Below are 22,701 nucleotides of genomic sequence, written 5' to 3'. Positions count from 1 at the left end.
AGAAGAGAGGCCACTTGACCACATAATCATGAATTCTTAAATTGGCAAACACTGTCTCACTTTTACTGTTTGCCTGAAAGCTGTATACTTTTTCCTTTTGATGCATCCATTAGATATTTTTAAATCATTAAAGTTCATAAACTTCTGGGATTTCTAGCTTTTCCTGAATGGTGGCCAGTTAAATGTGACAGAATTAGAGTGATAAAGATTTGCCATGTCCAACCGTAAGCACAAAATAGTAATAACAGTGATGAGATGATAATGAAGATAGAAATTCTAGTGAAGTTAATAATATTACAAATCATCTCACCCAGTTATCATTAATCACTGATGCTTAGTGTTGGCATGCTTGTAGAGGCACCTGGCAAGCAAGAAGCACAATCTAAGATGGTCTCATCAGCCACACATAATGACTACCGTGTCTCAATAGAAATCAAACTCATAATTGGATAGCTTGAATTCCCATAATGCATTGGTGCTTTTACATAATCAAATGTTAACTGGGAACAAATCTGCAGTTATTACTATTCAAAATCCAAAATAAAGCAAAATCAAATGGGAACCCAGAAACAAGGGGAATTTATTCAATGGAAGAAGACATGAGGAAAATGAAAGTTCTCCAGCAGGAGTGCTGGACTGATTATTACATCCCATGCCTTCGGAATAGGCAACATGTACCCTCCAGCAGGTTGAAAGTCCTCATCAGTTCAGATAACAACTCTCCTATTTCAAGAAAGCTTCACATGAGCTGTTGGACTGAAATAAAGCTTCTCCCAAGTTCTAATAAAACTCAAATCCCACACAAAGTTAGGTGGAAGCTTGAATTAGAATTGATAATGGGAATTGCAATGACAATGCAACTCCATGATTTTCAATATTAAAAAAGAAAAGAACACCAAGAACTCATGATTGGTGGAGTCTGAACCAATGCAATCCAAGCATTTCTCGAGGACCCACCCAGATGCTTAAACAAAACAATCTGACCCATCAAGACCTTTTGTATTTGATATTCAGAAGTGGAAATACAAACACTAAATGAGAATTTGACAAATATCTAACCTTCAATACAAGCAGCACCAGATGCAAAATCTTTCCACTTCTTAAAGGTATCAGTAGAATAACAACTATGCAATAATTAATTACTAAATGTCTGACCAATATCAGACAAGGCTTTAATCGTCATCATCAGAATGTCACCACAATGACCAAGGTACCCCTAAAAAGGCAATATTACAACCAGAGGTATTGAGGCCTCATGAACACATTCTACTCTGTTGCCAACCTTGAAAAGCCAGACCAGGAGGAAAATGCGGTTGGCACAGCCATGAAACACCATGTAATGACTATAATATACAAATCTAATCTAAGAGTTCAACCATCAATTGGATGAATGACTTCTGGCTGAATTAATTTTCCTTCTAGTGGGTCTGGCATTACGACAGTACCACAAAAATCTGTGAATTGCATTATTGGAGCTCCACAGAATCAAGCGAGGGTCTCTGTATTCAGTGTCTGAGGATGAGACTTGGGAGGGTAGAGATTGACAAGAAACCGGTGAATCATTTCAAAGCTGGTGAATGTGATTGCTGCAGCTGGGGTGGTCCTGAGTAGGTTGGTGGCACAACCTCGGTAAAATCCAGGAAGACCATCTTTTTCAAAGACTTTCTTAATGCAATCCATAAGACCAGAATATCGCTTCTCTGAGTGGTGGCCCTGATCTTGAAGCCTTGATCGCACCACCTGCACAAGGAGAGGGAATAATTACAGTGGTGAACTGGTAGGAGGTAAGTAAGATTAGCACTAGGTCTCGGGTTAAACACCTCCTAGCAAGATCCCAAGCAAACCCAAATCCAAAAAGTCAATTTTCTCAAATGAGGTCGAACTCTTGCCATTAAATGAGAATAAGTAAGCAGAGATGTCCATCAAATTGAAATTTAGAAAACAGGAAATTTCTAATTAAAAAAAAAATCTGGTTTCTGAAAAAGAAGTCTGTAACAATAATTCAAGTCCTTTCTTGGCTGTTTGAATAAATTATCTAAGTATGGATTTGATCTAATGGCAAGATCAAGAGTAACCTGAAAATCTCTAGATCTGAAATTTTATTAAAATAAAAAAGATGTTTCTAAAATCAGCAGGACCAAGACTCAAATCAGAAACACCCTGGGTCAAAGGTCAACAATGTGACACCTTTTAATAACTCAAATTTCATAACCATAATTAATAATAAAGGGAAATAGAAAAAAAAAAAAAAAAAAAAAAAAAAGGTTAACAGTACATGTTTAAAACGACAAAACAAAAAGACCAAATGGTCAAATGTACAAATGGAGAACACTAAAAAAGGCCAGACGGATGGTACGTGTTTTACCCTTAGTTTAAAGAAGAGAGACAGAATAAGAAAAGGAAACCATTCATATAAAAAATTAAGAAGTTTTTACCTGAAATACATGCTTCAAATGTTTAAAACAATTGTGGCATCCAAAATTACATGTGTATATTGAAGCCTAGGGTCAATCAAATAAAACCATGTGAAACAAGCCTAGGGTCAAAACAAGACAAAGAGAGGGTTGTTTCAGACGTATTTAAGAGAGGGGTGTTTCAGACGCATTTAAAAGTGTCAAGAAACAGGAAGGCTTGCAGTTTCACAAGCCCAAGGTCAAAAAAAGGCAAAGAAAGGGACGCTTTAAACATGTTTAAAAATGAACAGGAAGGCTTGCCGTTTGCCCTTTTTTCTGTTTGTTAAGCCATAAAATGGGAAACAGCATCTAAAAACAAAAAAATTTGGCAAAGTCTCAACCCTAATAGAAGAAAAACCTGTATCAAGTGATAAAACAGAGACGACAGGAAACAACTCAAAAACAGTGGATATCCCAGGTTGTAATCTCAGGCTTGAACATGTTGAACAGTAAAACAGAACACATGAAAAATTAGTACATTCATGTATTGAAAAATGTTCTAGCTCAAAAGGGGAATAAAGCTGCAAAATAGTAAAATCAATAGATGGGGGAAACTGGAAACAGTATTCTCTAGCAGAATGATGCAAGCCTGAAGACCTACATCTGCAAGAAGCCCAAGAAGAGCTCTAGAAGGTGCTGATCAACAGTATAGTAGTAGTACACCTTTAATTAATCCACATAAGTTCAGGTTCAATTGAGCTAAACTGAAAACAGAAGGCAGCAGAGTAAACTGAGTATGGGAAAACAGTAGATCAGCAGCAAATGCACAGCTTGGCCTGCTCCCTTAGTCTTATTCCCTCCAGAACATGAAGTTGATAACAAAGAATCTCTTTCCATCCACCATCTCCTTTCCCTTTTCCTTCCTTGGTAAGCAACATATAGTTTTCAAGGAAATATACTGGAGTGGCAATGACCTCCTCAACTCTTCGTCCCCAATAACATAAGAATACTTGGGACATTTTATCAGGACAAGAAAGGTATAACTGGAAAATGATCAAGAAAAGGAGGAAAGTGGAGAATCACCGTTGAGACACTTTCAATGTTTTCAGAAAATCATACCTCATGTGGATACGTCAATGTCGATGCGATTATTTTGGAGACTGATGAGGCAACAGCAACATCACGTGCAGCGAGTGTATCTGTGGTGGTGTTGTCTGATATCATGACGTAGGATCAGCATCAATAATTCAACGTTCTTGTACGTCAAAAGGGATTAATAGGATGAAAATTACCTCTCTTAGCCAAGTAACTTTTAATCTTCTCATACATTGGGAACTGGATTGCAACATGGCTAACTCCAGCCAATGCAGGAACAAGACCACTGTACACCACATAAAAAACAGATATGTCATCAGAAAAAGACACTGACAAATCTATGCTGATAAAAGGACAACTGATACCCAACCTGTATAATCCACGAATTCCCTCTTCACAAGCTATTCTCCGCAAAGCAGATAGTGTACTCCTATATGGAAGCACTCCTGCCCTCATTCCTTGTGTCTACACATTGAAGAGAAACGACGAATTATAAAAGCTTCAACAAAGGGAGCATGAAGTAAATGACTGCTGCAGGAATTTAAGCACAAACTGTACTCCTATATGGAAGCACTCACTACAAGACTTTAGGCTTTAACAACTAGGATATGACTCATCTAGAAGCCTTCTTGGGTGTTGGTTGAGTTCTACTAGTAGTTCAATTCTGTTAGAGTTTTAGTTCGTGTATTTTTTCTATTTCTTGTTACCCTAGTAAGGGTATTTGTGTAATAGTCCTCTTTCCACCTTATTATAAATAGAGAGCTTGTGATCACACTGATTGATCATGTCATTCTACCACAATCGATTTTCTCAACATGGCATCAGCGCCAAAAATCGATTAGAGCAAAAAAGAAAAGAAAAGCAAGAAACCAAAGATCGTCTCTGTCTCGATTCTGTGACTGAGACCTGCTACCGCTTCAACTACATCACCCATCGCCTACCTTCTCATTCCTATCGCTGACCTGAAAAAGCCCATTGCGAGACCTTCACAACCAAGATTTCCGCCATTACCTTGACCATCGCTCCAATTCATCTTTGAACCATCGAACCTGCCATTGTACATGCAACCATCGCTGCAATTCATCTTCTAACCATCGAACCTGCAACCAGGCCTGCACTTCACCTCTTCGCCATACTAGCAACCACTGAACCTTTTTCTTTTTCCTTTTTTTGGAATCGCAAGGCTCTTGCGACCTACAAACCAGAAACTTCTTCTTCCAGCAACAGAATCCACATGGACCAGACCATGGAACCATGTCTTGGTTCTTTCCTTTCTTACCTACAGTTCCATTAGCCCAAAAAGAAAGAAAGAAAAAGAAAAAATATATATACTGGAGTGATGCTATACTCACTACCTCTTACCGATGAATAGGATGCCTAGTAGGATACTTGGTTTTAAATGTGACTGGTGCTAGTGTAGTCTATTTCTTCAGCATCCCAAAAGACTCCCCCCTCTGCGCCCCCCCCCCCTCCAATGGATCTAGAATCTCCCATCCTCTTGCCATTTTGATCAGGTCTGGACCTTCCATTCCCCACCTCATTGCAGGATAACCCTCTCTGTCTCCCCTACAGGAAAGGCTCCTCCTCTACCTCAGCCTAAATCTCATCCACACCCCCTCCCCTAAGGTCTCAGGATTGACCTAGTCTGGTTTAAAGGCTACACCCCCTGCCAAGCCTTCACTGTGTAGAGAGCCCGCACACAGTACCTATCCACCCAATCCTTCCTCATTTGCCAATCCATCTAAGCCCTCCCTCCTGCATCTGATACTACCTCTTTTTCACTTGTCCCTTCACCAAACCCATATTCTCCTGATGTAACCAGAATCAGCAAGTATACAGTCCGTAAAATTTGGACCCAAAACAAGGCACTAACGGCGCACCAAAGGGCAGGCTGAAACTTCAGGAAGGCAATTTGGTCTTTTCCCTACCCCCCTTTGGACACCAGAAGGATCCATTAAACCCAGAATAATTTTAGGATCATAGATCTACCTTTTGTTTTTCAATTGGACTAGTGGTTAGAGTCCTGATCTGACTAGTGGTCCTAGTTGGAATCCAATTTTCAAGTAGGATTCCTTCTGGTGGTTGGTTGTATTATTTTTCAAGTTGTCTTTGTTCAGGAGTTCTTCAAAAGACTCCTTTTCTAGTTGTTTTGATAGTCCTTTTAAGTTGTTGAGTCGTAAGGAATCCTAATCCAAATAGGATCCCCTAGTTAAGTCTTAGTTGGTTTCCCACACTATAAGGCTAGAAATAGCCCCCACTCATTGTGACAAATCAGCTTTTGAATAATGAATAATATCAGACTAGGAGTCATAGAGAACAAAGCCCACCCCCAGGTTTTTAGCTTATTAAGAATCCCTATTGGATCGAATTGTAATGAATCCTTCAAGAATTTGTAAGAATCTCTTTCTTTATTTTTTATCCTACATAAATTTCATCTAGAAGGGCGAATACATAAATTTATTTAGTTCTACATTCCTTGCACTTATTATATACTCAGAATTTTGAATTATAGGTTTCGGTTTATTTGATGGTCACAAGTCTTCTTCAATTTCTGCAAATTTGTAGTTCTTCATCATCTTCTTCAAGCTTGTGGCAGTCAGAGAATTCAGCAAAGTTCAGAACCAGTTTGGAGGATCATCTTCCCCATCAAGTAAGGGCATCCCCTACCTCTTCACCAACCCTAAAACCCCTTCCTAACCCTTGCCCAATTCATCCCCATTCCCCCCCCCTTCTTCCCTACCCTACAGCAGCAGCAGCACCCTCCCTTCTAGAACCCTAGACTCCCAACCCCATTCACTCCCTCCTTCCCCCTATAAGATTGCACCTTTCCGGCAACCCATCCCTCCTTTAGTTTCATCATTAACCTTTCCATCAACCGATCCCTACTTTAGTTTCATCATTAAACCTTCATTCCATTGTTATAGAATTTTTCTGCAATTCATCTTCTTCCTCTAGAAACCCTAAACCCTAATTTCACTTAAAAACACACATCTTCCTGACCCCTTTACCAAATCCTAAACCCTTCTAGGAATAACTTACACTTCCTGATGTGAACACAAGAATCCCCAGGCTGAAACCCTAAGTGAGGCCTCTAGGTGGCCCCAAGAAACCACCCTAACCTGGCCAAACCATTATTAGGGGGTACTTTTTGGCATTTTGCCCCCTATTTTAGGTCTGGAGTTGTTTTCAAATTAATTTAGAATTTTATTTGAGTTTAAATAGAGTTTGTTTGGCTTGGTCTTAGGAGTTTTGTTTTGATTAAAAGTTGTTTTGTTGAGTCCTTAGTTATCTTAAATTAAGCACATGAGTTTTAATTAACAAAGAATTCAGCATGGGCTTATTTAATCTAACTTAAAGTCTAATTATTAGCATGTGTCTTTCAGTAGATTCCAAATCAAGAGTTAAGGACCTTAAGTAAATAGATTCCAATTCAAGAGTTTTGGTCAAGTGGTGGGATCCTTGTCTGTTAAGGATTCCCACCGAAGTTAAGAGTCTTGTGAAGGCTATATAAATTTTCAGTTTTGATGATTAATAAAATTGTAAAGAGTTTGGGATCAGGGTTTCCTAGTTGAGGGGATCCTGGCCGAGTAGAAATTGTTCAAAGATCAGCTTCTTCTTCTTAAATTCCAGCAGTTTATAAGCAATCATCAAGCAGTCACAAACAATCACAGCAGCTCCAAGTAAGTTCAAGACCTCCCCCCACCCCACCCCTGCCTTCCTCTCTCTCTCCCACAGCTCTTCCCCCACCCTCCCACCACCCCCGATAACCAACCAGCCTGTGGTTGAGTTCCAAAGGCCGGTGCACAAGAATAAGAACTGGATGTTGCGTAATTTCCTAGATCAAGCACTGAACATGAATGCCTTGCGCACTTGGGTTTCCCCTTCCCCTTGCTGCTGCATTACAACCAAAGCATCCCCCACCCTCCACAACTCCCCTGACTTCCTTCCCTAAGCCATCACGACCCCCCCCTCCAAACAAAAAGGTAAAAAAAAAAAGGGAAAACTACCCCAGCACCCACAAGTCTCCCACCCCCTCCTGCTACCTCATGACAGCCTTAGGATTCCTTCCCCTGCAGATTTCAAACCCACCCCCTTGAGCCTTTCTTTCTTTTCCCCTTAGGTTGCACCATCCTTTAGGAATCAAACCTGCAGTAAATCTCTTAGTTAGACCTTGTTTTATCAGTTTCTAAAGATCCTGCACATCATTTTCTTCACCTGAAAATTCTTCAACTTATTCAACTTCTGAAAAACATTAAGTTTATAAACTTCAGACCTACCCAACCCCTTGAGTCACTGAAATTCAGTTCTGAATGTGCAGAAACAGCAAAGGTAGAGCTTATTCTATGCTAGCCGAAATACCTAGAAACCCTAGTTTTCTGTTTTGTTCAAATTTCAGTTCTGACATTACATTACGGCAGAGTTTTAAAGTACTAAAATATCCTATAAACCCCTAGGATTTTAATTCTTCATTGCTGGAATTCCAAGGAACCCCTTAGATTTAGGAAAAATTTTGAAAGACCCTTACCCCTGGATCTGGGTTTACATCATTTCCCCTACCTTCGACTTCCCTAACCCTAGTCAACACCTCAAGAGTCCTAAACCAACTAATAGGCCTATTTTCTAAACCCTTGCTTCTTAGGATCAATTCTGAAATTACCTTAAAAAGTTACAAAAGCATAATTAAATTCATAAGTTTTTCCCTTGGCTGAACCCTAAACCTTACCTGAAATTCCTCTTTTCAATACCCAAGGTTTGAAAGCCAAACCCAGCCCTAGCCGCAGGGTTTCTGGAGTATTTTGGGAGTGATTTACCAACTGTTCATTGATATTCAGACCAGGGCAGCAAGGAGCTAAGCCCAAATTGACCTACTGTGAGTACATAATAAAGTTTAGTAGCTGTCCTTGAATTCCAGACTTGAACAGCAGAGTTACAAGTCCTAAATTGCTGCTGTCTTTGGAGATTTTAACCAAACAGCAACGAATTGAGCCTAGAATGCCTGCTGCTTTCTTAGAAAGATCATTCTACTGGTTTTGTAGTCTAGGGTTTCATCATATGGTATCAGAGCAATAAAAGAAACAACAGGAAACAGATCACTGGAAGCTATCCAGAAAACCCTCGATTATAGAGTGACACAAATATGAGGCCTGCTAGCTACAGGACTTATCAGCCAAAGTAGCCCACTTAAAGCAACAACATAGAAAAGATGCCTTGCACGCTCCACCACCCCCAAGGCTCAACTACCAAATCTCCATTCCCCATCGAGGAGAAAAAAGTGGTGCTCCCAGACACAGAGATGAAACTAAAACAGAGCTCTATCCATCAAGGGCTCACAGAGATGACAGAGATAGGAATGATAGGAATGGCCACGACAGGGAGTCCCGAAACATCCCATGTTTGATAGGTATGAGACTGAAGAAAGACCTCCCCGTAGACCTACTCAGACTCCTACTACACTTGAAGAACACATCGGATCATATTTAATGGAGGACAGGAGCAGTGAAGAGCTGCAGACCATCACATTCAAGCCAGAACTCAAGGAGTTCAATGGTGCATTGGATCCACAAGTATTCTATGACTAGAGGGCTGCTTAAGATGATTATTTTGATTGGTAAGAGTTGTCTGAAGACAGGAAGATGAGACAAGGGAGAGCTAAACTGATTGGTGTTGCTGGAAACTGGTGGAAAACTATGGGGTGTGGGTTGTACTACAAGGACAGAGAACCCACTACATGGAACTAGATGAAGAGAGAATTGACAGACAGATACCTACCACAGCACAACAAGACCAGACTGCAGGAGCAATTCCACACACTAAAGCTAGGTAACATGTCTAATATAGATTATATACAGTAACTTGATTCTTTGGCATCTAAGATGAGCACCAGAGAGAGTAAGTTTCAGACTATGACTAGGTAAGCTTGGGTCAAAACATGAGATTCAGATGGCTTTGGGGGTCACTGATGTAATAGACCTTCAAGATTTGTTTGACAAAGCCCTAAGCACCGAAACACTATTGGCCCACAAAAAGCAGACTAGTCAAGATTATAGGAAGGGTCCCTCATACTCCAAACCATCTCCATCCACCACTTCCACTATTGTTCCACCATGAGGGACCCCTCCACCTAAAGCCAAAATCAAAAGAGGCTTCCCCAACACTAACAACCTTGGAGAGTGTTTCTACTGCCCATAGAAAAAATTCGAGGGAAACTCAAGTTTCGATAAGGTGAAAATGGGAAACCAAGGTAGGAAACTGGGAAATTTCGAGGAAACTTAGGACTTTTTCATGCAAGTTTCAACATGAAGTTTCGATAGGTTTTAGGCAGTATTTTAGGATGGGACTCTACATTTAAGCTAATTTGAGTATAAGGAACACACTAGCTGTATTTTGCTAAAAAAATCAATGTAGATAGGTCATTCAATGTACATAACATCAATGTAAAGTTGTCCGAGAAGTACACTATAAATTTAAGTACATAACATTCAATATATAATTTCTAACTTCAAAACATCAAATACAAAGTAACTAACAATAAAAGGAAAGTACAATTTAGTGCCAAGAGTGGATCCATCCTGTGAGCTGAGTAGCACTATGCATGTAACATCCTCTCCTCCAAGTGACGAACATAGACATCCCATGACATTCTATGCCTATGGTTGTCAAGGTAATCGACAACTATAACTTTATAAGTCTGGTCATCAACATGCCTAAGATAACCAGTCTGAGGGAATATGCAATTTGGATAGGGAAGTCCTGATGGAAGAGGTATTTGTCATGGTATTTGGGGAAACATGAAAGAAATACAAAAAAGAATTGAAAATTTTGGAAAGCTACAAAACTTACAGGAAAAAGTCCCAGGTTTCCATGAAATTTCCCATGTTTCCCACGAAATTTGGGAATTTTTTTCCTCTCACAAACCAGCTGGTTGAACCAAGTTTCGAGGTTTCGACAAGTTTTGACGAAATTTCGACTGTTTCGATCGAAACTTGGGATTTTTTTTGGTCTCCTAGTTTTTCATTTCGAGGATCCCAAAATGGGAAATTTCACAAGTTTTGACCGAATTTTGTTCTGTGCTACTGCCATGAGAAGGGTGACTTTGCCTAAGACTCCACAAAGAAGGGAAGTTGTTGTATTTGACCCTAATCAGCAGGTCCCTGATGAAGAGGTAGTTTATCCTCCACTGGAAGAAGAGTTTGAAAACTAGTATGTTGAAGAGAACATGGAGCCAGACCCCCACCAGAATGTGATGGCCAAGATTCCAATGTCAGAGATTAAGGGCGAAGACTAGAGGAGGAGCAATATTTTCTCCACCAAAGTTGAAGAGGTATTTGTCCTCCTCCTTCCATTCTTCCTCTTTAACTCTGATGGCGACCCAAGAAGAACACTTCTTCCATTTGCCGATAAGCAGGACCTACCTCTCAGGGCCCTAATGATGTCCAGGAGGCTAGAATAGTGAAACAATCATGAGGTTGCCTTCAACTTGAGGATCCATCAGGAGCAAAACAAAATCTCCCCTTTTTGCTTCTTTTCAACACCAAGATGAAGAACTAAACCCATAAAACTCTACTATTGCAAATTTGATCGAATGAGCCTATAACTGAAGAAGAAGATGAAACAAGCTCCAATTGAACTTTGTGAAAAGTAAACATTTTAGGGAAAAATTGTAGCAACAAATGAAATAACAGTGCTTTAGTGCTTTCTTTATTTGTTTCCCTTTTTCTTTCCTATATCACAAATCAAAACAAAAGTCAAAAATGATTTTTTTTTTTTTAATAAAGCAAGACCTATATTTATAAAAAATTTAAAAAAAAAAAAAAAAAAAAAAGAAGAGGAAATTGCTGCCTTTCTCAACCAATTCAACAACTCCGAATCTGAAATTCACATGCTAGTAAGCAAACCAAGCGAAGAGATGGAAAAACAAAGAACATGTTATTCCTTTAGTGCTTATGACACTTTCCTAAGCACAGTGAATTCCAGGAACGATTGCATAAATTTGTAGATCTCGGAGGTGGGATTCTCTTTTTTCCCTTTTTCTTTGGGGGGTTGTGGGGGGGAGGGACAAAGGAGAGGGTAAGATGGAAGAAAGATTGGTAGTCAAAACCATGGTAGAAAATCTTGCTCTCGAGTGAGATCTTGTCACCTTGAAAAATCGAGATCTCGACCATCTTGGCGAGATCTCGGTCAAGATATACAATTTTTTGGCATCAACTCATTGGCCCATCTCAGTGGGTTTTAGGGTCCCAATTGAGTTGAAACTTGGTACTAAGCCTATATAAGGCCTTTTGAACACATTGGTGGCCTTGGATTTGTTAGAAAACAATCCTAAGTATGATTTATAAGTCTACACATAGTGTGAAACCGAACTGTTGTAGGATTAGGGAATGCAAGGTTATACAACATGTAATATAGAACCTTTAAGGCATATAAATGAAAAACAAGTGTATCAAATGCATCAAAGAACCTAAATGTTATCAAAATTTCATCCATATGAGTATCACAATCTCAATTTTCAAGAATAGAATAATAAAATTATACAACCATTAGAAGTTCTATATAAGTCATTAAATCATAAGTTCATAAGATAAGCAAAGAATGATTGATCTTCCTTCAATGTTGTAGATGTGCTAAGAGTAGTTGCAAGTGAAAATCCAGCCGAAATCCAAAAAACAAAAGGAGAAAATTGAGAATTCCAATGAGATCCAAGGCAAGATATGGTGAGATCTCGAGCGAAATATCCAAACTCTCTACTCTCGACCTCCATCTCGTCTCGCTTCTTTGAAAAAGCGAGATATCTCGTGTCCCACCATGATTGAAACCAAAATAGTCGAAAATTTAGGTTGGCATGGAGAAGTCGAAGAGAATATGGAGATTTGGTTGGAGGGAAGGAGTCAACATGAGTGAGGGGTTGGTGGATCCAATAGTGGTCGTGGTCAAGGAGGGGAATAAAGGGAAAGCTCCCGAGAAGGAAGAAGAGTGAGATGAAAGAGAAGGGCATTGGTGTCATTCTACCTATAAAAGGATTTTTTTATTAGAAAAGTTTCAAATTTCAAAGTTGCCGTCACAAAATTAAATTACCATAGGGAGTACAGATGCGAAAGTGTTAAATGTTTATAGCTAACCTACCTTTAGCTATACCTTAGGGGGTCCAAATTGAAAAAGCTCTAAAAGAAATGAGAACAACAAACTCACTCCTCACCAAGACCCCCTCAATCCCCCTCCCCCCAACGGCCCCCAAAAAAAAAGAAAACAAATTGTCTCCCGTTGGGGAAAAAATAAAGGAAACCCTGGCTCTACATCAGCATGCCTACGATAAGAAGTCAAATCAGCATATTCTTGAGTATGGACAGCAGGATAAGTTCCTACATCACATCATTGGCCTTACAAGGACCAGCTAAGCAATTTTAAATGGCACTAGGAGATAAGATATTATATACAAATATGAAAACCAACTCACAGAATGCAACATTTTGTACATGCAAATGTAAACACTCTAACATTAAAACAATATTCCTCGGAAGAGGAACCCTCTTAGAATTCCCAGCATAATACATTCTGGCGCCTAATGAACACAAAAAATTACAAGACTTTTCTAGCAGACAATTGCAGTTGTAAATCTGAATTAGAAATAATAAAAATAATAAAAAAATTCAGTGGCACATGAATTAACATCATGTCTTGGCATACTTGAAATCTTGTCTTCACAACCCAAAGAGGATTTGTGGCAATCGTTGTTGCAGCTCCAGCACCGGCAGCAGCTACCATGTTTGCACCTATTGAGAGTTGATGGCATCCTACCGTGTAAACCATAAAAGTTAAATGATATTATTTACAGGCCAAAAGGTGAAATAGAAGAGCCAAGGGTAATGACCAAAACATTAACAGCTTTCTATCATTTCATAGAAGTAAGCAAAGAAACTAACCATCAGAATACATTAAGCTTTTGAGCTGTTCATACACGGTGAAGTATACCTGCAAAAATGTTAACCAAAAGCCTGAGTTACCAAACAAAAAGGGAGAATTATCTATATATATATATATATATATATATATATATATATATATATATATATATAATGGGAATACAAAATTCAACTTCCATCTTATCGCTTGTCAAGCAAATGAAGCATTTCAGGAGGGGGCAACAATTCTAACTAATAAGGATGTCACAAATATCTTCATAAATATGTTAGAAATAATAACAACTCTTGTCCCAACTAAATGGAATCGGGTACATGGATTCTTGCCTTCCAACCAGCTCTGTCAAATTATCATAAGAAGAATATGAACCCTTTTGTCCATTTATCTTTACTTCCTACTTTCCTCCATTTCAGTCCCTTTATTAGTCCCCCAACCAAGCTAGCTTTACATATTGCAGCTCCTGTTTGAGTTCTATTGTGGTGGATGATGTAAATAAGTGGCAGGACGTGGTTCATAAATGTACCATGTGATATGTTGGTCAAAAAGTCAACAAAATAATTATTCAACCAACTTCTGCTTGTAATAGTGCCAGGTTCTAAAGTACAGCTTAGATATAACTAGATAGTATGGTAGTAGCTCTCACAGAGACATAAAATGACATGAATTTGATCTCTACTATTTGATGTTCACTTAAGAGTAACTAATAAAGAATAATATCACTCTCGTTATCTTAAATTTGATTTACCGTTCCCACATGATGTAGCCTCAACTGCATGAAGGCCAAATCAACCCAAATCTTGATCAGAACCAACGTATGGGAACATAAATCAGGCATTGGGTGATCCAGCTAGCGTGTGCAGAATGGGTTTATGGGGTGATCTCAAATGGGGTCTTCAGTTAAGGCCTAAATGGAACAGTAATGGTATGGGGTTCTGTGATTTCATAATCGGAAATAGATCCATAATGTATTGGACTGGGAAGATAGTTTAAAAGGGTTATGAGAGAAATCTTGATATGGGGGTGAATTCCTTAAGATGGGAATTGGGATATGGATCAAGTCTCAATGGGTATCGAGGGAGTTGCATATGATGCTAGGATGGATTTGCATGGGTGGTTAAAGAGATCTAGGGCTTCTCGGTTCTGAAGGGAAAGGGGTTTGGCCAAGGGGTTTAGGGTTTAGAAAAATGAATAAAGAAAGACAGGGGAGGGGGGTTTGATGCAGAGTTGATGAGCCTTTGATTCTATGGATTTAATTGTAATTGGCCAATTTTTTATGGGCCTAAACATATGAGTAGAAAGTAGGAATACGGGCTTTATTTCATTATTTTTAGGGAAGAGTCCTAGTTCAAGTCTATTTCCTTTATCATTTCACTTCCTATACGTTTTAGGTTACCTAATGAATTAAGGATTGGGTTTGGCCTTTTCTTTTAGTATACGAGCCTACTTTGGAGTCTGTTTCAAATTTTGAGTCCTAGTTCAAGTCTAGAACTGTGTCAACCAATGTGGCTATGTATATAGATGTGATTGCTCAGCTGACCAAGACAGCAAGACTTGATGAATTGAATTTTTGGAGTTTTGTTAATTGCCACCAGTGAGGTACAACGATTCTCCCCGCCCTTCCCCTGCAACTACTTCTCCATCTTCTTTTTCAACTTGGCAGTAAGTTGAATCACCTCATCCCCAAGATTCTTATTTCTAATCCTCTAAGTACCAAACCTATTTCCCTTTTTTCTTTCTATTTTCATTTTCCCTAAGCCCTAGATGCTAAAACCTATCTCCAGCCCAAAATAACTGCTAGAATCCATTGGAAATACATCCCACAAACCTAAACATATCATTTCCTTCTTCCAATCAAGAGGACACAACAAATTATCTTCCAGTGTCCAAGGTTTTAATCCCCTTGCTTGAAATTTTTGTATTCTCCAAAAGACACAAGTCAAACTTAAATCTACACCAATCTTTGGGGATCATCCCTATATATCATTACCTACGTCCTCTCCAAGTATTGTCCAACCACTATAACCTATGTACTTATGTACCCCCAATAAACTACCCCAAAATCCTAAAATCCTAACTTTTTGAATTGAGACTTAAGCCTGACCCCCTATTCAATATAGGGCCACATGGGAGAGTGGAGGAGAAGGATGGGAGGTGGAGATGGGGTGTGCTGGCATCAAGTTACCCTGAACAGAAGCCTTGTCTTCAATTGTGGAAGAGGATGTAACATCAAGTGAAGGTGAATCCTCAACCACAGATGGATCTTGGATATTACTCACCAAGAACCCAAAACTCACCACCTTGGGTATTATTACACACCAAGGATGCCATTAAGCTTAATACTCATAAGAGAGGCAGTAAAAGTTTAAAGTAATCATACAAAATCAGATAGTATTCTTCCTGTCGATTTTCTTTTTTGGATTCCTTAATACAAAAGGAATGAATACCCAACTGAAGTAGGATTCCTAAATCAGACATAAATTGGACACTTTAATCCCTTACAAGACCCCCCCCCCTTAGATCATGGAAGCTGTTACAAAGACAAAAACTATAATAAAAGCTGAAAGGACAGCAGTCCCTTACCTTAAACTTGGCAAGAGTTACAGTTCTACCACTCTCAACCAAAATTACATATAGTACTGAAAAATACCAAGTCACATTAGAGTTCAACTATTCTAATTGCTGCTGGGCAGCAAGCTTAGGGGCTTCACTTGGTCCTCTTGGTCCTATTGGAGATGTAGGTCTTCAGATTTGCATCACCCTATCAGCTCCCATTTCAACAAAGAACAGCCTTGTTTGTTTAAGCAATTCACCTTCACCGTACACAGCATGAATGCATCTCTTACAGACCACACATATACTACCAACAAGCCCAAAATATCAACTCATGCAATAAGAATCAAAATGGCACGAAAGCTTCCAACACATGATGTAAAGACTATGTACGTGCAATGTACACAATATCAGTGATGAGTCCACGCTGTTTGAAGTGGACTTTTATAGCCTTCTATATAATATATGCATAAACTCCAAAGGAACAAACACGTTTCACTAAATGAACAAGTTACACTTTTTCTTTCCATATCTTCTTCAACGTGTAATAAAACAATTACCAAATTGATGGTTTTATTTAATGGAAAAAAACTCACCGCCCAGTTTGGGAGTAAAGCCAACACAGTTGGAGAAAGGCCACGATACATGCCACGTAACCCCTCCTTTCGGCATATTTGCTCCAAACTCCCGACAATGAGGCTGCCTGTTTAGGTTTAAGTTTCCAGATTTTAGGATTTTTAGCAAAACAAAGTAACAGAAAAGTACGTGCTCACCACATCAAAGATCATTAAAACGGCTCCAGGACAGAAAATCATCACATGCCACCATAACTTGAGTGTTATGCGAGTTATTTGGTAAGGATGCATACCATAAACTATCTTGCAATCTATCAGGGAATATGAATCACATAAGATATCATATAACTTATATATCAGTATATGCTCTCTCTTTTTTCTTCTTTTTCTTTTTGGGTCAATATATATCAGTATATCAACCAATATGAACAAGCCCGTATATTAATGAACATGAACAAGAAAGTGTCTACGTGTGTGTTTGTGTTCAGGATTGGATAAACAAAATATTTCCTCTTCTTCAACAATTTTTAATGAATGGCAACTTCATAAATATCTCGAATTTTCGTAAACGCCCCCCGTTTATTTCGCCACTAATTTAACAGAGACTCTGTAAAGCATGATACTGTACAAATACTGAGAAATCCCCATCCCTCCCCCCACACCCACACCCCGCTCCACGTTTTCCTCCTTCCTTCCAATTGTTGCAACAGTCAGCAGAGGGGGCGAAGTAATAGCATGTACCTTTAATGTGTCCGTTCGCAAGCTTGGGCAGCCCATGTACCTGAAACCTCGTCTTGATCACATCCAAAGGGCAAACGAATGTGGCAGCGATTACTCCTATACAGTAATTCAAACATCAAACAAAGAAGAAGTGGAGGATACAGGAAGCCAGTCTCTTCAAAGTTAGTAATTTATAAGCGATGAAGGATTCAAATCATGTACAAGATGCTAAACAAATCAACGCACCAGCAGCGGCGCCAGCGCCGGCATTGCAGAGAACGCAATTAGTAGTAGGAAGATGAGAGTTCCTGGTCATAGCTGAAAATAAAATTGAGACCTAGAATAGCGGTAGGTTGTTGAAAGTCTCGAGACAAATATAGGGAATTCCTCTCTCGAGAGGGAGATATCAGAGAAGCAGAGTCGCATGGCCAGAAGGTATACCAGTGAATTCCTCTTGAGAAGGAACCGAGAGAACCTAGAGAGATTATTTGCAGAGCTTAACAAAGAAAAATTAGATTTTCGATAAGATCGAGGGGGAGAGAGAAATCGCCATTAAAATTTCATCATCTATATAATAGAAGCCTGTAAGGCAGAGTGGGAGACGGGGAAGACGAGGAGAAAGGTCGCCGTTTCTGACCGTCTCTCTCCTTCGCTTCCTCTCTCACGGTTGACGTGTTCACTCGCCAAAAAATTGCCTCGCTATTGGTTGAAGATGATATAGTACATCGTGAGGTGGAAAAGTTAAAATGCGTTTTTTCTTCGAAGCCGTTGATTCCAAAGTCTCTAACACTTGTTTTGGTTCAAAGACCTGGTTGTCCTTTACCCAAAAAAAAAGAAAAAAACCTAAACCTAATTGTCCACGTGTCGTCTAGATTCCGGATAATCCAATCAGTGTCTCGGTGATTCTTGATCCTTGTCCACTATAAACCTGTGGTCTAATAAAAGAATTCGGATCATCACCCCCTCAAGGGAGCACCGATGGCTTTACCACCACAAATCTTGTGGGACCCACAGGTAAAAGATAAAAAAATAAAAAATAAGATCACATCATCCAACTCCTGGTCCCCTATATTTTATGGCGGTAAACCGATCGAGAGCAAGAGTGCTCTACCGACAGGTAGCTAATCCGGACTGTTTGTAAAATCACAAAAAAGGAAACATATGGTTTCAGAATTTGCGAAAAAAACTGTTTTTTGAACAGCTATTATGTACAATCATGATGTCATTCGTTTTCTCTCAAATTCAACGAAATTGCTTCACTGTTTATTTTTTGAGATAATTATTATTTCTCCTCTCTGATTCTGATTTTATTACTAATAGGACCTTTTTTATTAAATTACGATTGCCCCTTCTTTTAACAGTGTTAAACAGCTATGAAGTATGAATGTGCAATGCCGACTTTGTCCTTTATTAAAATAAAAAAAAATCAAAAGCGGTTAAAGACCCAACTTCCAGCTATGAAGTATGAATGGGCAATGCCGACTTTGTCCTTTATTAAAATAAAAAAAAAATCAAAAGCGGTTAAAGACCCAACTTCCCTGGGGAGGTTTTGCGTTTGCACCCCTCGGACCGCATTAATATAAAGTTCCCCTTGAGGAAGTAAATATTAATGTGCGCAAGTTGGCCTGGATGAACCTCAATTCAAAAAAATTCAAAACAAATCAAAAGATGATGTTACCCTCATTCATAAAAATCAAATTAAATACCAATTTTATCCTTATTTTCAAATTTTGACAAAAATAAAACTCTATTCATACTCGTTCGGAAAATAAATGTAAGTTACATATGATTTTTCATCAATGATTTATGGCACTGTTTTGAACTTATTAGTTATTACAAAGTGAACCTGATCCATCTTTTTTCGATTAGATCATGTTGGTGCAAGAAAGATGATCTTGACCCCATGGTTTGCTCCTGATCCAGCCCTTGCTACTGAGACCAAAAGAAAGTGAAAGTAGGCCACCTCTAAGGACCGGAAGCCACCTCCGACGATCGAGTTAGTCCAAACCAATAAATTAGAGATTCCATTGAGGAGTAAAGAGCCCCAAGAGATGATGAAGATCATGCTCTTAAAGGGTCAAAAAGTTAATAAGAGATGGCTGGAGTGTGTAAAGCTTATCCCGTTTGTGTATGATGAAGGATTATATAAGGGATATACCTCCAGAGGTAGTGGGCCTCGTGGCCTTTGCATGATCAATCCTGAAGATGGAAGGTGGAGATGGCTTCTACGGTTTAGGGGCCCAAGGCACGGCCAAGAAAGTCACCTCAACCGTCAGGAGAGTCACATCCGAAGGCTAAGTCTCAGTCGCACCCTTTTGTGTGGTATGCTGGAGACTCATGAATAGGAGCCGAGGATACTGCCATCTCTAGGCTCGAGGAGATCTCTGAATGTATAAGATCCCCTAACACAAGCAGCTAACTAGCTGTAGGGGAATTGGGTCCACATAAGGTGGTGGTTCTTGTCACGTAGACCATTCTTGCCCTATCACGGATTAGGATCCGACCAGTGCTCTTAGGTCACTTTTCGACAGAAGAACCCTTAGGGTGACGTCCAATCGAGGAAAGCCCAGGCTCAGCAAGCAATTATGGACTGGCCCAGAAACCAGTCCTTTGGGCCATTGGGAGTACGGCGATAACATATCACAATTCCAGCTTTTTAGTGTTTTATGTTTTTTGGTAAAACCTAGAATTTGTTTCAAAAAACGTGTGGAGATTTAGAATCTAAAATCAGCGTTCCAGAATTCTGAATTCTAGAATTATCTCGTCTTACACAATTCAAATTGGGGTTTTCACCCAAAATGGCCATTTTAACTAGTATTCTACTTGAAAGAATGATTTGAAGGAGAAATCCATTAAAGTCTGAATGATTAAAAGGTGAAAAAAGGGAAAATACAAAACCTTACATACAACCTTTACTCAAAAGTATAAAATAAATTGTTGAAATTGCATTACTCCTTTTAGCCGCCAGAGGTTGTTGCAGACAATTTCTTCAAATTCTCAAAGGTAATCAAAGAGAAGAAGGAATAGAAGAAGTGAGTTTAGTAATTTGAGTTGAATTTTCTATTTTGAGTTTTCTTCAATCACTTTTTTCTTTATTTGATGATTTCTTTTAAAAAAGAAAATGAATTTATGGCTAATTTTTTTCTATATGAATTAAGAATAGTATTGTAACTTAAAAATAGTAAATAAATAAAAATATAACTTTAGAATTATCTTGGAGATTTTGAAAAAATACAAAGATTCTATATAATCAATAAACTAATAGAACTTAAACACAAGGGGCATTAGTAATTGTTAATGACTAAAATGGTCATTCTATATCTTCCGGTCTAAATTCATGACTGGACAATCCGACCAGGGTCGTTACTTAATATGGTTCGACCAGGCGGTTCATGGTAGGACCGACCATACAACAAGCACATTCACCCTAACGAGTTTAGGGAACCTGACAAAGGTAGACTCCTACCATCTATCAACTTGATGGAAAGATAAGTTAGCTAAAGAACTCTTTGTAGAGTTACTTTCCTAGAGCAACTCATCTTAGATTCATAGTCCTAATATAATTCTATTATCATACACTATATAAACACCTCAGGTAAACACTATGTGGTAAGCATTAATATTTTGTGTGATCAATTACTTGAGATCATATCATTGGTACTGACTTACTCGTCGGAGACGTACCTCGACCACACAAGGTCGAGCACGTATTTTGCAGGTTCGTGACAGGGAAGGACGAGCGAGATTCCGTATCAACAGTAATTATAAATAAAGTTAAAGGTTGTATTAGTAAGTTTAAAAAATATAAGAGATAAAATAATAATAAAATCAAAATACTGGGCAACATAATTGTCTTTTTTTTATATATTTTTCTTTTAATTAAGAGTAACAACCTATAGATGTTGCATGATTGTAAACCGTCTGATTGACATCCAATCCTTTAGTATAGAAACATATAAGATCGTTTACTTTCCCACGTTGCCTTCTTACTCAATGCAATGGGGAGAAGCCTTCTAAAGCTTAACCAATCATTGGATGCACGTGTTATTCACCCAGCCCACATGATCACATGTAATAATATATCATATTGATCCCGTGGTTGAAAAATTAGAACATAAGAATCCTTATGGATTTTATAAACTTACTTAGAGAAAAAAAACAATACTAGCCAATGGAAGGATAGTCGAGTGGTTGAGAACTTGGCCGCATATGTAATATTTCATCCCCAATTTTCCTATATATATAAAGCGCCTTTGTTATCAAAAAAAAATAATAATAATAAAATATACAATAATACCACGTGTTGCACTCAAATCTGACTGGAGGAAATTTAACCACAATCAAACTCATTATGACTTCTTCATCGAAAAAAGAAGAGCAAATTGCACTGGCACCCCAAAATAGAGGCCTTAAACATACAATAATTTAACTGTTTCAATTTGCTCAAAAAAGAAATTAGTATTAGATGGCTTTGGCAGTTGGGTGGCCACCTCTGAAGAATAAATCAAATTCAAAAACACTACTTTGGAAAGAGGATTTAGATACCTTTAATTAGGGGTGTCAATTTTCAATCGACGTAAAACGACCAAACGACGCACCGCGACCGATCCTAGGTTGGGGCCTCTTTCGGCGCCCGTGGCCCGCGTAGTCTTTTACATAAATAAAATTAAAATATTAAATGTAATTTTTTTTGGTATTGTTTAAAGTAATTAATGATCCCGAATTTCGGGTTGAGCGTTGAAACTCGGTTGAGTGGGTTGAGTGTTACCGTTCGTTTGGTTTCTGTTTTAACTTTTAATTTTCAAATTTCATTTGTTTTATTACTTTAAAATTTAAAGTAATTGATAACTCTTAGTTTAATCTTAATCTTTTTTTAATTTTCAATTTCATTTAGTTTTATTATTTTAAAATTTAAAGTCTTAATTATACTCTTACTCTTTGTCTTAATCTTATTCGCTGTTTCCCTCTACCGTGATGAAAATCTAATTCTTTATTTTTGGGGTGGGGTGGTTTGGGCTATGCCATCACTTTCGTTGGTCTCTTGGGTTTCTCCTCTTCTTTGTGTTTTGTGTGTGGACTGGTTTGGGTTGGGAAATAAAATAAATTTCAATATTGATTTTAACTTAGTTAACCGTTAGCCAACGATCCAATCTTGGGCTCCGTTGTCCCCCCCCCGCCGCCCCGTTTTTTTATGGGCTGTTTGGGCTGGGGTTTTTCGGCCGTTCCAACCGCCGTTGACCCCTCCTTTAATGAGTATGGTGAGAGTAAATGAGAATTATTATACACTATGGTAGATAAGGGGTATTTATAGTAGAATCTGACTCTTCGAGGTTGTCGGGTTGTCTAGCTAGTCTGCATCTCATCTCTAGTCGACACATCATGAGCAAGACTTGTAAGCTCCTAATACTAGTATAGCAAGGGTAGTTTGACGTGACAACTCCCAATCTACGGAG

The 22,701-nt window shown here is 38.7% G+C and overlaps 1 protein-coding gene across 1 annotated transcript; it reads right to left on the bottom strand.

The window, feature by feature from the left end:
• Positions 1 to 699: 699 nt before the first annotated feature.
• LOC149010664 (nicotinamide adenine dinucleotide transporter 1, chloroplastic-like) lies at positions 700 to 17,937 on the bottom strand. The gene is made up of 9 exons (XM_089161937.1): positions 17,495 to 17,937; positions 17,270 to 17,365; positions 16,550 to 16,656; positions 13,406 to 13,454; positions 13,170 to 13,276; positions 3,859 to 3,953; positions 3,686 to 3,774; positions 3,513 to 3,607; positions 700 to 1,740 (listed from the first exon to the last, which is right to left on the bottom strand). Exons 1-9 carry the CDS (start codon positions 17,562 to 17,564, stop codon positions 1,486 to 1,488), a joined length of 963 nt encoding a protein of 320 aa, XP_089018063.1. The 5' UTR covers positions 17,565 to 17,937; the 3' UTR covers positions 700 to 1,485.
• Positions 17,938 to 22,701: the final 4,764 nt, after the last annotated feature.

The sequence above is a fragment of the Hakea prostrata genome, chromosome 7, assembly GCF_041222555.1.
Source record: "Hakea prostrata isolate BN-2017 chromosome 7, UWA_Hpros_2, whole genome shotgun sequence".
In the NCBI taxonomy this organism is placed as follows: Eukaryota; Viridiplantae; Streptophyta; class Magnoliopsida; order Proteales; family Proteaceae; genus Hakea; species Hakea prostrata.
This window is presented reverse-complemented; position numbering and strand designations above follow the sequence as displayed.